The sequence below is a fragment of the Vitis vinifera genome, chromosome 8 (assembly GCF_030704535.1).
Source record: "Vitis vinifera cultivar Pinot Noir 40024 chromosome 8, ASM3070453v1".
Lineage (NCBI taxonomy): Eukaryota > Viridiplantae > Streptophyta > Magnoliopsida > Vitales > Vitaceae > Vitis > Vitis vinifera.
The window spans coordinates 2,073,066-2,086,582 of NC_081812.1; the positions used below are offsets into that span (position 1 = coordinate 2,073,066).

At 30.7% G+C, this 13,517-nt stretch overlaps 1 protein-coding gene across 4 annotated transcripts; it reads right to left on the reverse strand.

The window, feature by feature from the left end:
* Positions 1-522: 522 nt before the first annotated feature.
* LOC100243272 (probable inactive leucine-rich repeat receptor-like protein kinase At3g03770) lies at positions 523-7,047 on the reverse strand. 4 transcript variants are annotated; one of them, XM_059738871.1, is made up of 10 exons: positions 6,646-7,047; positions 6,399-6,499; positions 4,593-5,962; positions 4,074-4,207; positions 3,289-3,529; positions 2,701-2,906; positions 2,562-2,614; positions 2,373-2,484; positions 1,551-1,842; positions 523-816 (listed from the first exon to the last, which is right to left on the reverse strand). In XM_059738871.1, the coding sequence occupies exons 3-9, from the start codon at positions 5,926-5,928 to the stop codon at positions 1,564-1,566; spliced, it is 2,361 nt and encodes a 786-aa protein (XP_059594854.1). In that variant the 5' UTR covers positions 5,929-5,962; positions 6,399-6,499; positions 6,646-7,047; the 3' UTR covers positions 523-816; positions 1,551-1,563. The 4 variants fall into 4 exon arrangements, with proteins under 4 accessions (XP_059594854.1, XP_010653177.1, XP_002269509.1 ...); XM_010654875.3 differs by having other exon boundaries at positions 4,593-6,094; XM_002269473.5 differs by having other exon boundaries at positions 6,399-7,047.
* Between the last annotated feature and the right edge of the window lie 6,470 nt (positions 7,048-13,517).

Consider the following 13,517-nt stretch of genomic DNA (forward strand, 5'->3'; position numbering starts at 1 on the left):
AGGAATTGAGAAAAATAATTTTCACATATTTGATTTACTAATAAATAACCCATTTTTTTTACACTAATGTCATTTACTATTTCAAGTATTTACATGTAGGGTGTAAAAGAGAGGGTTATTGTTATAAGAAAATAATGAGGACATTTTTGTTCAAATGAGGTCGAACTAAGATAAAAGGTTAAATTTCAAAATTTGGGTCTTCAATGACTCTTTTAATCAAATAACCAATTTTAATATCCATGAGAATGGATTGTTCATTCAATTCTCATTTCTTATTTCTAATAACTAACCGTATGAAAATGAGTGATGGAATGGATTTCCCATTCCTATTCCCTATTCCATTATTTCTAACATGCCCTTATGGTTTTTCTTTGTTGGGTTTTGTACCTGAATGAAGTGATCATGATGCCTTGGCTTTGAGGCATCACAAATGTATCGTGATGCCTTCATTTTTTCATTTCCTTCGTACTTTCTTGGAACCAAACATAGAGTTAAGGATAAGAACTCAATATCAACAAGTAATTAGGTTTTAAAAAAAAGGGCATTTTTCTCCTTTAGAAACATGATGGGGAATGGATTTTGAATCCCAAAAGGTAATCGAGAGAATTACAAACTTAACAGTCATAATACTTAGAAAAAAAAGAACAAAAAAAAAAAAAAAAGAAGAAAGAAAAGAAAAACCATACAATAACCTTTCAAGCATGGCACTCTTGCCATGCTTGCTAGAAAAGCTGTTGCACCAAAGCCAAAAATCTCTCTCCAAAATAGTCACCTTAATTTCTGGGTTTTCATCTTCTTCTTGTGACTCCCATATTTCTGCATATGGATTAAAAACAATAATAATAATAAAAAATCAATAAATAAAGATTCTATGGTTTTTCTATGTTATTGAAAAGCCATTTTTCGATACCATATCAAATGTGACAACCAATTAAAAGTGGTTTCGTTGCTATATTTGTTTAACTAATTTAATGAAATAGCTTATAGCTTAAAAAAGCTTAATATAGACACGAGAAAAATATTGTTTCTCCTAGAAGTTCTATTTTAGCTTATATAAGAAGTTATTTCATATTTAACAAAATTTTTACAATATCAATATGAACTTTTACTAATTATAACTTTGACTTCGACTTTAACTTCTAGCAAAAGCCAAAAACAAGAAGCTATCCCAAATAGGGCGTAATTTTTATTTCTTTGTACCTTAATCCCAATTATTCGAGTTTAAGTCCTATTTCTTGATGCCTTTTTTTTAATCATTCAGATTTAGTAATAAATATCAAGGATTAACTTACATGTTTGGTATCCTACTGAAGAGCTATCATAGAATTTTCCAATATTCTACATACAAATTACTAAACATTGAGCAAGCATACAGTGATGGGAGACCATAAGTTCTATATTGAGGTTTGTAATCACAAGGTTTTGAGTTGCTAGTCAACTTGATATATTTTGTTGGCCATTATCTAGAAATTTAAGCTTTTGAGTTAATTGATTGTATAACATAATGTGAAACTCAAACTAGGAAAATGATATATGTGGAAGCAGCAAACCTGAAAATTGGTGTTAATGAATGTTGAGACGTAGGCGTGGAGGCAAGGAAGGGAAAGCAGGGGAACCATCACTGCTGTCAGAGTCTCCCCTCAATGCATCCTCAACCTGAGCAGCAAACTGCAAGTTCCACAGCACATCCTCTATGGATGGTCTCTCTGCTGGGTCCTTATGCAGGCATCTGATGCAGATCTCCATCATTGTCTTCAGTGATTCATCCGAGCAAGTCCTGTGAACTGCAGCATCCACCATGTTTCTTCTGGATGCATCGTCTGCTGTTACGCATGCTTGTAACTGCAGAGCAACCAGGAACTGTTAGAGCATGATAGATATTATGAGCCTAAATCCAAAGAGTTTAAACCTATAGGAGAGTTGGTAGCTTAACATGGTATCAAACTTCTGGTTAACTAGAGGTCTGGAGTTCTATCTGTCTATTTACCAATATGGTTTTATATTTGCATTCAGTAAGCTGAAGTGTCCAAACTGACTGTAGTTCTGAAGTGTCCAAAAAGAGGCCTCTCTTTTTCAAGTATTTATACAAACAAAGACAACAATGCTTGGAGAAGGAGAGATCTTTGTAGTTATGCTAAAGTACCACCAGAAAGAAAAAAGGTATCCTTCATACAACAGACAGGAAGTGGTACATACTTCTGATCAAACAAGAAGGAATATAATCTGATGGATTGGTTTTTTTGGATGCTATTGTTGATGACTATGCAGTGTATGTTGTTTTACAAAATCAAGTATGGTGCAGTGAACATTTCATGGACTCTTTCAAAGAAATTAGAAGAGAGTTAAAAAAGAGTGAAGCGATGCTCTCTTACCCAATTTCTTATGACATCCACTTCATTCGTGGAATTGAACGGCCTTCCCATGATGAGCTCAAGCAATATCACTCCAAAGTCATAAATATCAATTTTGTCCTCATGCTGTACCCTGTGGACCAATGATATGAGTCTTGGTATGCTGAACTATGAAACTATGGTTTAAGACTTGGATATTTTTCATCATACCTGGCATTGACACTGAATTCTTTGGAACCACCTGAGGAAATTCCACTGCTAACCTGTGATATCAAGTATAGTTAACCATCAACTCTGCGAGTTCTTTTCAAGAAAAAAATTCTTATAAAAGAAAATTCGTAAGTCATACCTTTCCCATATTCTCTGCTAGCAAAGGCAGGTTGTAGCTGCTAATTTTTGCAACAAGGTTCTGATCCAGTAAAATATCTGTTATTTTCAGATTATTTGAATATACACCAGGCAGAATTCCGGTATGCAGAAATTCGATACCCTTTGCTACCCCTATGGCAGCTGCTATGCGTTGTGTCCAAGAAAGTGTTTGTCTGGAACGTCCCTCTGCCAAGTACAATGTAAGACCGAGAAACACAAGTGCTATATATATATGTGTGTGTAACAAACAGAATCAGGAGGGAGGACATGAAGTGATCCCTTTTTCGTCTCTGCTCTATGGTACATACGTGGGGAGTTTTATGTATCAACATTTGACAGAAGTGAAGAATCATTCAACTGATCATATTAGTAGAAGTAACTGCTCACAGCAATTTTGATCAATGAGATTTCCCACGAAGGAATGGTTATTATGATAAACTCAACCATCCTAAATGTGTGACCTAACATAAGGGAGGAGCAAGGAGTGTGACTTCATATCCTCCATCCTGAGAGAGCAATTGAATAAGTACAAATGAACCGATATAGGTAGTTATGGTTCATGGATTACCAGATATCCAGCTCCTCAGAGTCCCATTGGGGACGTATTCAAATATGAGAAAAATTCTGCTGACGCTTGCATCATCCAAGTAACACTCAAAGCAGTGTCCAAGAGAACTGACCAAATGGCGATGTCTGAGCTTTAAAATCAGCTCTATGTGGTGCATAAAGTTTTGGGTGCTGTGGCTCTTTTTCATTTTTAGGCACCTAATAGCAACAAGGGAACCGTCCTTCAGCTTACCTCTGTACATCTAACGTCACAACAGAAGCAAGACAAACATTCATGTTTCAGTAACTCAGTAAGCACATGCACTTCGTATTTATAGCATTGGAATCTAAGGGCAAGATGTTTCCGTATTTGATTCACCAATGCAATCCCTGACACAAATGTAGTTCCAAAAGTGCATAATGGCATTCATGCTCTATGAACACGTAAAAGCAACAGAGTAGAAGTCATTGAACTGAGTAAAGATGATAATAGTTAAGAAAAAGAAGCAAGAAATGGTTAAATTCTCTTCTAGATATTGGCAAGGCTCTGGAGCAATTAAAAAAATGTGAGATTTTATTTATTTATTTATTTTTTTGAGTTGATATTTGAGTTATATTGTGTTGAAGATAACATATGCAAGTTTGAAGCTTAAATTGTCTCATGATTTTTCAGAAAAAGAGAAGTCTCTCAATGGCTAACCAAGAAATTTCCATTGGAATTTGTTAGGACACTTATCAAACCTAATTCATGGAGCAGATTCTTGCAGATAAATAACAATGTTGGAGTATGATAATGTATCCACATACCTGACCTTGAGAACCTTCACCCATGAAAGTTGATGTATCAAAGTTATTTGTAGCCTCCTCAAGCTCTTCCAGTGAAAATGTCCGGTAAGCTGGAAGGCCAAGGGCTCCCAGATTCATTGTTTGAGATACATACCCTTCAAATGAAAAAAAAAAAAATCACTGTCAGATTTTGTGTACATAATAAGTATCAAGAATTAGTTGTGGCTGTAATCAGGATTCGACTTTCATCTTCCAATTGTTTTCACTATTTCATACATTTCTTTGTAGGTACAAGGCTTTTTGATTCATCAAAACTCTGCTTGGAACTTGAAATTGGATGGGAAGGAAGTCAAACAAAAGGATATTTTTAAACATAAATGCAGAAAAATTTTGATCATCCATGATCTTAGAATTATCTGAGAAGAACTAAAAAGCAAAAGGAATAGACTAGGTTTCTTGGATGCAGCATTATGAATGTGAAAGAATCAGAAAAAAATGGATGAAATAAAGAGAGAGAGAGAGAGCGGGAAAGAGATTTACTTGCATCAGAAAACAACTTTGAGGAGTACACAGTTGATGCATTCTCGGCTATTAATTTGGTAGGGGGTGTTTTTGTTGCTTTTTTGGCATTTACTCTTCTAACAACCAAGAAAACTAGACAAAAAAGTGCAATTCCTCCAAGAATTCCTCCAATTGTGCCCAACGCAAGAACAGCTTTAGAAGCTCCTTTTTGTTTCTTTCGGTGAGGTATGATTCCAACAGCTAAAGCCTCATTACGACAAAAGGAGAATGGATGTTGATTTTGCTCTCCAGTTGCCAAACAATTCCTACCATAGAGGACAACCCTCTTCTTAGAATCCGACTTGAGACAATTGGGCAAGTTTCCAGTCAAGAGATTTGAGGACAAATCCACAAATTCAAGCCCAGCATTGCAGGATTGATATCCAAAAAGCATTCCAGTGAATTTGTTTCCTGCAATATTCAGATAAGTAACAGAGGGAAGAGCTAACAATGATGGTGGAAATGGTCCTGCAAATCGATTGTAAGAGATATCCAACCGTTCAAGTTGATAATAGGAGCTTACTTCAACAGGAATCCCAGAACTAAACCTGTTCTTTTTCAATACAAGGGTAACCAACTTGGTGCCAAGTCGAGGAAACTGAGGTCCAAGAGCGTTATCTTCCAAGTCAAGAACTTGAAGGTTGTCCAAACTGCTAAGATCAGGCACTTCTCCATAGAAGCGATTATGAGAAAGAGTAAGAATTCTGAGATTTTCCAAACTTCCCAATGAACTTGGCAATGACCCATTAAATGAATTCTTCTTCAAACTCAAAACAGCCAAAACAGGTAGCAAGCTCAGCCAATCAGAAAGTTCACCAATGAACATATTGTCATCTAGTATAAGTGTTTGGAGGCTTGTTAAATATGCAATCTCCTCAGGAATTGTACCATAAAAGTAATTTGAACTTATGTTGAGTATTTCAAGGGATGACAATCGTGCTATTTTACTAGGCATGGGACCCCATAAACCGAGAGAAACTAATGTGAGAACCTTCAAGCTTGGAAGCTTAACCAGCGTCGTTATGAAGGAATCTATGGAGAAATTCCTAGGCAATGGAGGAACCCCCTTGTGTCCAATAATATGCAGCTGGGTTATGCTTTCTTCATAGCATACAACAGTAAGAGATGAACTTGGTTCAGTGTCACAGAAGTCAGTATTGTTATTCCAGCTGCTTAAAATGGCTGGGAAGTTCAAAATTCCCTGAATTCTGATAAGGGTCTGAGCCTGGGAGGACGGGAGCTGCTCTGAAGGGCGGATTGAACCCAAAATCAAAACCAGAACCAGGAGTGCCCAATGGCAGAATCCTTTTGCCATCAATACTAATGCAGGAACTGGCAGTTATAAAGCACTGAAATCCCGAAAAACACGAAAATTTTGCAGAGATACCATCAACAAACTAGGTAATAATCATCTAGGATGAAACCAAAACAGTACCAATAGAGTTGGTAGCTTCTCTGTGAATTTCACTCACATACAATGTCTGCAACCATATCAATGAACTGAAAAAAATTAACTGATAAATAGAAAATTCAGATAATTTTGAGATGCATATACATTACAGTTACAATTCCCTATGTTCTGTTTGACTGCCTAGAAATTGGAAGAAAAGGAAAGAAAATTTGGAGTCATGGAACAGCCACCCCAACTGCAAACCCGCCCTCAACAGGATTCCATGGTTTCATTTCTCTCTCCATAATTTCTCAGCAATCAAACAGAACAGGAGTATAGCTATACTTTCATACTATTATTTAACAAACTTATTTCTAAGTTCATGAAAAGCATACCTAACTCATGGAGAATCAAGAGAAACCCTTCACAAAGATGAAAAAAGCTTGTGAAATGACTCCAACCCAACTCAGATTAAGAAGTTCCCACTTGAATTCCACTGCCAGATCACCAAAAAAAAGGAGGTAAATCTCACCATCAAGCCAGAAAACGTTATCCACACATTTTCACAGACACCAAGAGATTTCTTATGGACTGAGTTGGGCTGCAAAGAGAGACCAAAACAAATCACAAAGAGACAAGAACCTTAACATTTTTCTTTATCAGTATGTGCTTTTGAAGCTTCAAGGAGGGGCCACTCTGGAGTTGAGATGTAAAGCAAAAGTAGCATTCTTTTGCAGAGAGAAGCAGAAGCTTTATTCTCCTTGTATGCCACTGCCATATCTATATATATATATGAATTCATTAAAAACACTGTAACAACCCTTCTTCATCTATCTATGTTTCCATTCAAAATTATATATGATTAAAACCCTCTATCTAACAAAGCTTAAGGTTTGAGGGAAAGAAAACAGTGAGGAAAAGGAGAAAAAAAAAGCAAAAGATGAGAAAAAAACATTATAATATAGAAATATAGAACCAAACATGACCTAAATACTTTCAATTTATCTCACTTTAATTTTTTTTTTTTAAGATATATTTTGGAGAGTGGAGAATGAGAGACAGATGGGTTTGATTATGATGAAATTCTTTTTGAAGCGTGGAATGAATGAGTGATTGTAAGGGGAGAGGGGGTTGAGGTGGGGCTTTCACTTATTTTGTGGGACCATTCGGGTTGGTTGTCAGTTGCTTTTGCCGCCTTTTCTTTTATTTTTATTTTTTTTCTTTTTTTTTTCTTTTTATGCTTTTTGATTGGTTTTTTCACTAACCAACTATTGTCCTCTTAATGCCCATTGGACACCCTTCTTCTCACATGTCCATCAATTATTTTAAGGTTTTTTTTTTTTAATCAATGGTATCCTTATTTTTGTTTCATTTTTATTTAAATATATTTTTACCTTTTCTTTTTCAAGTTGTTTTTTTTTTTTTGAATTAAAATTTTGTGAGAAAATCATTGAAATTTAATTCATTTGTCTTCTTTGATGGGATGATGGTGGAAAAATGGATTGATTTTGCAAAATTGACTTTTAGTGGTCCTATGATAAGACAATGATATTCATTGTGATTAACTTTAGAAATATTAAGGATATTTAATTTTGTATGAATTTTTTAAAAAAAAAAGAAAAAAGAAAAAGAAAATTGAAGATCATAAGAGTTGGGATCCTTGCATGAGAGGATATAAAATCATAATGAAAACTACCTTTTTACTTAAGTTATGATCATGATTGGTCTTAAAAATGACTCACCAACATGAATGAGTGATACCTTTTTTCAATAAGAAGAAAAAAACAAAAACAGAATTGAAGCAATCAATGATGCTTTATTCTAATTTTTCTAATTAATCCTACAATCTTGTTTGGTAGGAAAGAGGTTGGAGTTTGATTATATCTTAAGTTCAAACCCTTCCTAGCAGTGTAAACAAAGAAAATCTCTCTTTGTTTAGAAGGGAAGATGAGTAATTTAAGACAATGAAATGGATGATTCATATTTCAATTGTATCTAGAAAAAAAATATATAAGGAAGATTATTTGGGTTTCTTAACACTTTCCTCCTCGGTCCATACCCGACATAATTTGGATTCATAAGCAAATGGGGAAAATACAAATATGAAAGAGAACGAAATAAATGAGATAAATCTAAATTGTGGAAAGACGGTTTGAACACATGATTTCTCATCAAAAGAAGTTTTGATATCATGTTAAATTATCAATTTTTTTTTTTTTAAAGTTTAAGTTTATAGAATTTCTATTCAATAAACATATCATACTCTTTAACAAAAAATTTACATTTTTTATATAATAAATATGTAAAAAATGTTAAATTTAAATATTTTTTTAATTATTATTTTCATTCTTTCTTTTCTTCCATTTTTTTCCTTTGCTCTTCCAAGGTCCAAATTGAGGGCATTCTTGCATTGAACGGTATGTCTCAATTTGAATAGAAATCCATGCAAAATTATCATTTGAACTTTAAATTACAAACAAAGGTTAAAATATAATATATTTGAAAATAAGAAAATAAAATTTAACTTAAAAAATAAATGATATTAATATATTTAAAGTTTTAACTAGAAAAAAAAAAAATCGATGTAGTAGAGAAGGCACAAATCTTAATTTTTGATAATGAATTTTATAAAATATCAAACATAAAGAAATAAATAGAAATGAATTTTGAAATTCTCTTATTTATTTTGCATTGATTTGCAATGAAAAATATAATAATAATAATAAAAGTAATAAAAAAGTAAATATTTTGAAATGTGATAAATTATAGGGAGAAAAACAAATTGAATTCAAACTTAATTTTTATTTCCCCACCCCTCTTCTCTTCTCTTTTTTTTTTTTACATGTTTTTCAATATTAAAACAAAATTTGGATCACGCGTTGATTCTTGTAGTGACTTAAAATGACTTAATAAGTTATTAAACATGTTTGGTAAAATAACTTAATAGCACAACTTAAAGTTAAAAATAATTTTTAAGTATTAAATTAAAATAATTAACTTATTCTTAATTTCAAATTTTTTATTTTATTTACCCACATTTAATAAGAGTATTAATAATAATTTAACTTAAAATTAATTTTAGTTATTAAATAATAAGTATTACCTTTTACTAAACACCCACTATATTATTTCCTAATTGTTTTCAATATATATATATATATATATATATATATATATATATATATATATATATATATATATATATATATCTATGAAAACATGTTTGGTAATCCAATATTCTCAATCACGGGTTTTTGAGAATTGTTCTAAAAATAGGGTATTTTTGAAGAACATATTTTGATTGTTTGAAATTGTTTTCACTTTATTTTTGAGAAGTTATTTTAAAAAATAATTCTACAAGTATGGAGAATAATTAAAAATAAAGCATCATAAATAAAAATTAATTTTAAAAAATATAGAAAACAAGTTAAAAATTTTCAAAATTTCAAACAAATTTTTATTCTAAAAAATATCAGAGAACCATTTTAAAAACTATTTTTTTAGTTCTATTTTTTAAAGCATTCCCAAACAAACCCTTAATGATTAAAGAATTTTAAAAATAAATAATGCATTTAAATAGGGTATTAGTTGAGGATCTATATTTATTTTAAATCCACACCAAAACAAAAACTAAATCCAACCCAATGAATCCAAACCCACCTAACTTTGATAAAATCATAAAATACCTCCTCCATTAATCAACTCTTAAAATCATTACTCAAAGACCATGACCATCACTTATTATAAAAATTAGAAATAACAAAGACCATTCCATTAATCAACTCTTGACATCATTATCCAAAGACCATGAAGATTACTCATTGTAAAAATTAGAAATTACAAGTACCATTTTTTTGGAAGACTTATGTTTGGAAGTATTAGGCGGATTAAATCTCAATTGGTACAAGTCCAAAAATTCGAGAATCAAACTTAATTTAAATCCTTTTTTTTACGAGAGTTTCTTAAACACTAACCATCGTTTGAAGATCAAATATAACCTTTAGGAATAGTTGGATGGTTAGGCTTCCGAACATCATTAATCAATGTTTTGGACAAGGAATTTTATGGTTCTCTTCAAATGAGGGGTCGGAAGAAAATTTTTATTTAATTAAAATTTTAAAATATCAAAGTATTAAATATATGAAATTAATTTAAATATTCTTTAATTTTAAAAATAAAGAATGATGCATCTATAATATAGAAGAATTTTTTTTTCCGTAATGTATTTTATGATATCAATATATCATAATGGTAGGAATAATTGGACTCTATTGAAAAATAACTTGTGTATAGGTATGTGCACATATACATGGTAGAAATATTCATTTATTTGTATGTATACGACAATATCATGATGTTAACTTTGATATAAAATCTAAAGTTTGAGTAACACTTTTATATCAATTTTGTGACTTATTTTATATGAGGGGTAAATTTTTATTATTATTTGTGTTAAAAAAATGACAAAAAACCTATATTTTAAATTTAATTATATATATAATTGGAAATGAGTGGAATAAGATGCTCCTTGAACTTGTCTTGAACCCTATTTCTAACACATTTATTTTTATTCTAAAACCTGTCTTATTAAAGATAGGGTGAGCCCAAAATCCGAAAAAACTTGTCCTATTATTATCGCTAGCATGCCCTAATCATCTTTGGCTTTACATGCTGATCTTAAATCATTTCTTCATCCATCATTTCCGAAGAAGCAATATTGTCATATCTCTAATTCTCCATTCCCTAACATGATGGTCCCTATGACTTGTGGCCCGACTCTAATACTATTTATTAGAATCAAGGGATGTCAAAGAACATGATATAACCCAAATCTTCTTTTTAAGAAAATTGGTTTATATTATAGTGTTACAAAATTTCCTAATTTATCAAAGGTATGTGTAAACTTAAAGAAAACACAAATCTTATTTTCAAGAAAATTGGTTTCTAATATGTTGTTAGAAAATTTCCAAATTTGTTGAATGGATGTGTAAACTCAAAAAAAGTTGTTCATAAGCTATTTGCTCATAGGTCTATTTGTTTCCCATATTTAGCCTTTAGATATGGAATCACACAAAAAAGGATTAAAAAAATGATACACATTCTACATTAAAATCCTACAATCCTAAATTTTTAGAGAAAAATTGATCATAATTAAGATTTAAGATGAAAAGACAAACATTATCTTTACCATTCATAGCTATTACCTTAACACCATAAAAGAGCCCGACCAAATGCTTTATTTCCTTAATAACTTGGGTGACTTGAAACATGGTGTGGAGTGTGTATTTGTCGGTGGCTTTGTAGAGAGAAAGCATTTTGGATTTGATTATGGGTAAGAATATGAAGACCCACTTTCCTCAAAGTGGGAGAATTCTCCATGGGTGATGAATCTTGAGGGAGCATTATTAAGAGGCAATTAAAGGTGGCTTGTCGCCTTTTCCCCTGTCACTTCATTTCTCAATTATTATATCACTAGCTTCCAACTTTCAAGCCTCAACTCATCATGCTTCACAACTCATTCCCCCATTATTATTTCATCATCACTTTATTCCAAAGTGAAGACATACAAATAAATATATTACATGTATATTGGAGAATAAATTTTTCTATACGATTATGGTGCATTTGAATCTAATATCTAAGAATTTTATTTTGAAAAGGCTTTTTATTGAGATAAGAATCATTATTATATTTTCAAAAAAATTTATTAAATAAAAATTTAATTTCTTTTGTCAAGGAGTATGATATGTATATCGAGTATAAATCATGCAAGTTTAAAATTTTAGGAATGTAGGTAGTTCAACATGATATTAAAGCTTCATTTGACGGGAGATTGCAATTCGATGTGAATCCAAATTCTATCTATCTTTATTTGTTGGAAATAAATCTGTCTCTTTACGTGCAAGTATAAACACATGTGAGAAAGGATGTTAAAGAACATGATATGTAAATTGAGTTCAAATATTAGGAAGTTTAAGTTTTTATGAAAATTGATAGTTCAACACTTTTCATACTTAAAAAAACATGTCTTCCTACTCCATTTACAACATAAAAAAAACCACTGTAAAAAAATGTGAGACTTATTATTAATAATTCTATTTAAATATTTCAAAAAATTGTATTTGATCTCTAATGTTGTTTTAGCATACTTGTTCATTCAAATATAGGATTTATATAAGACCCTTTAGTATATTTAAAGTATGTTTTTCTTTTTCTTTTTCTTTTCTTTTTTATTCTTATCTCTTCTCTCTCTCTCTCCCTTTTTCTTTTTTCTTTTTAATTTTTTGCTTGTTTAATATTTTTATGGGGTAAAGCTCATGAATATTACCTAATTTATTATATAAAAGTAATATATGTGTATGGATTTTGTCCAAAGAGCACATAATTGTCATAGTCAAAAGCAATTACTAACTTTACAAAAGACTAATATTTTAGTGTATCTAATCCTCAATTTTCACTTTTTTTCCCTTCAATGCCTAAATTATATTTCTCAACTTTAATTTTTTTTCAAAAAGAAGTTGTGAAATTAAATTTTCATGAAATTAGACTTTTAGTTAAAAAACTTAGGTTGCCTTTAGTTTGAAAAACATTTCTAATTTTCATTTTAGATTTATTTTTTTGAAGATGTGTTTTCTTAAAAAAAAAAACAATTATTTAAAAATAAGATTATAAAATATTGTTTGGTTTTAAGTTTTCATTAAAATAAGAATATATATAAGTTTTTTAAAAACTACTATATAAGAATTTTGAGGCTTGTGTTGAATACCTCCGATTAGAAGTTGAACTTAAATTGATTGTTTTTTAATTCGGGTTGAGATCAGGTTATTGTTTCTTTTTATAGTGTTTCAATCATTTTTGTAAGAAAACTTTGAACAGCCAATTGACGTTACTACTTTTTCCATTTTTGTGTTCAATTTTTCAAAAAATGAAAATGAAAGTGCCACCCAAATATTTTTTTTCTCCTAATTTTTATTTGAAAATAAAACCGTCTAAATTAACAGAATTTAAATTTTAATTTCTTGAAATTTCTTTTAGCATAAACAACATGAAAACCTTAATTCATATTTTAAACAATAACACATTTCAAACTTTAAACATTTTAGAAAATAATTTAAATTCTATTTGAGATAATAAATTTTAGAATTTTGTTTGATTATGTTTTTATAACCAACCTTTATAGTTGTTAAAAACCTAATCGATGTGATCGATAAAATCGGTTTAGACCCCAATTTATTCATTTTTTTTTTTAAATTAACTACTAATTAAAAAAAACTTAATATGAAAATCTAAAAATATTGATTGTTTTAGAAACTCACAAAAAGCTTAACATAAAAATCTGAAAATTTTAGTTTCATTCTTAATGAAAATATCAATATTATTCTTGAAATCTATGATTGAAAAAAAGAAAAAGAAAAAGAAAAAGAAAACCACTTTTGTCAACCCTCCAACCCCACAAAGCCAAATGTGATGTAGGCCTGCAGGACCCATCACACAAGCTCTTGCATTACAGTGGA

Excerpts from the sequence above, each read along its gene's own strand:
- LOC100243272 (XM_059738871.1), bottom strand. The coding sequence starts at position 5,928 with ATGGCAAAAGGATTCTGCCATTGGGCACTCCTGGTTCTGGTTTTGATT. Across the intron at positions 2,907-3,288 it reads TCTGAGGAGCTGGATATCTG|AGGGACGTTCCAGACAAACA; the intron begins GTAATCCATGAA and ends TGTACTTGGCAG. Across the intron at positions 2,615-2,700 it reads TAGCAGAGAATATGGGAAAG|GTTAGCAGTGGAATTTCCTC; the intron begins GTATGACTTACG and ends TTGATATCACAG.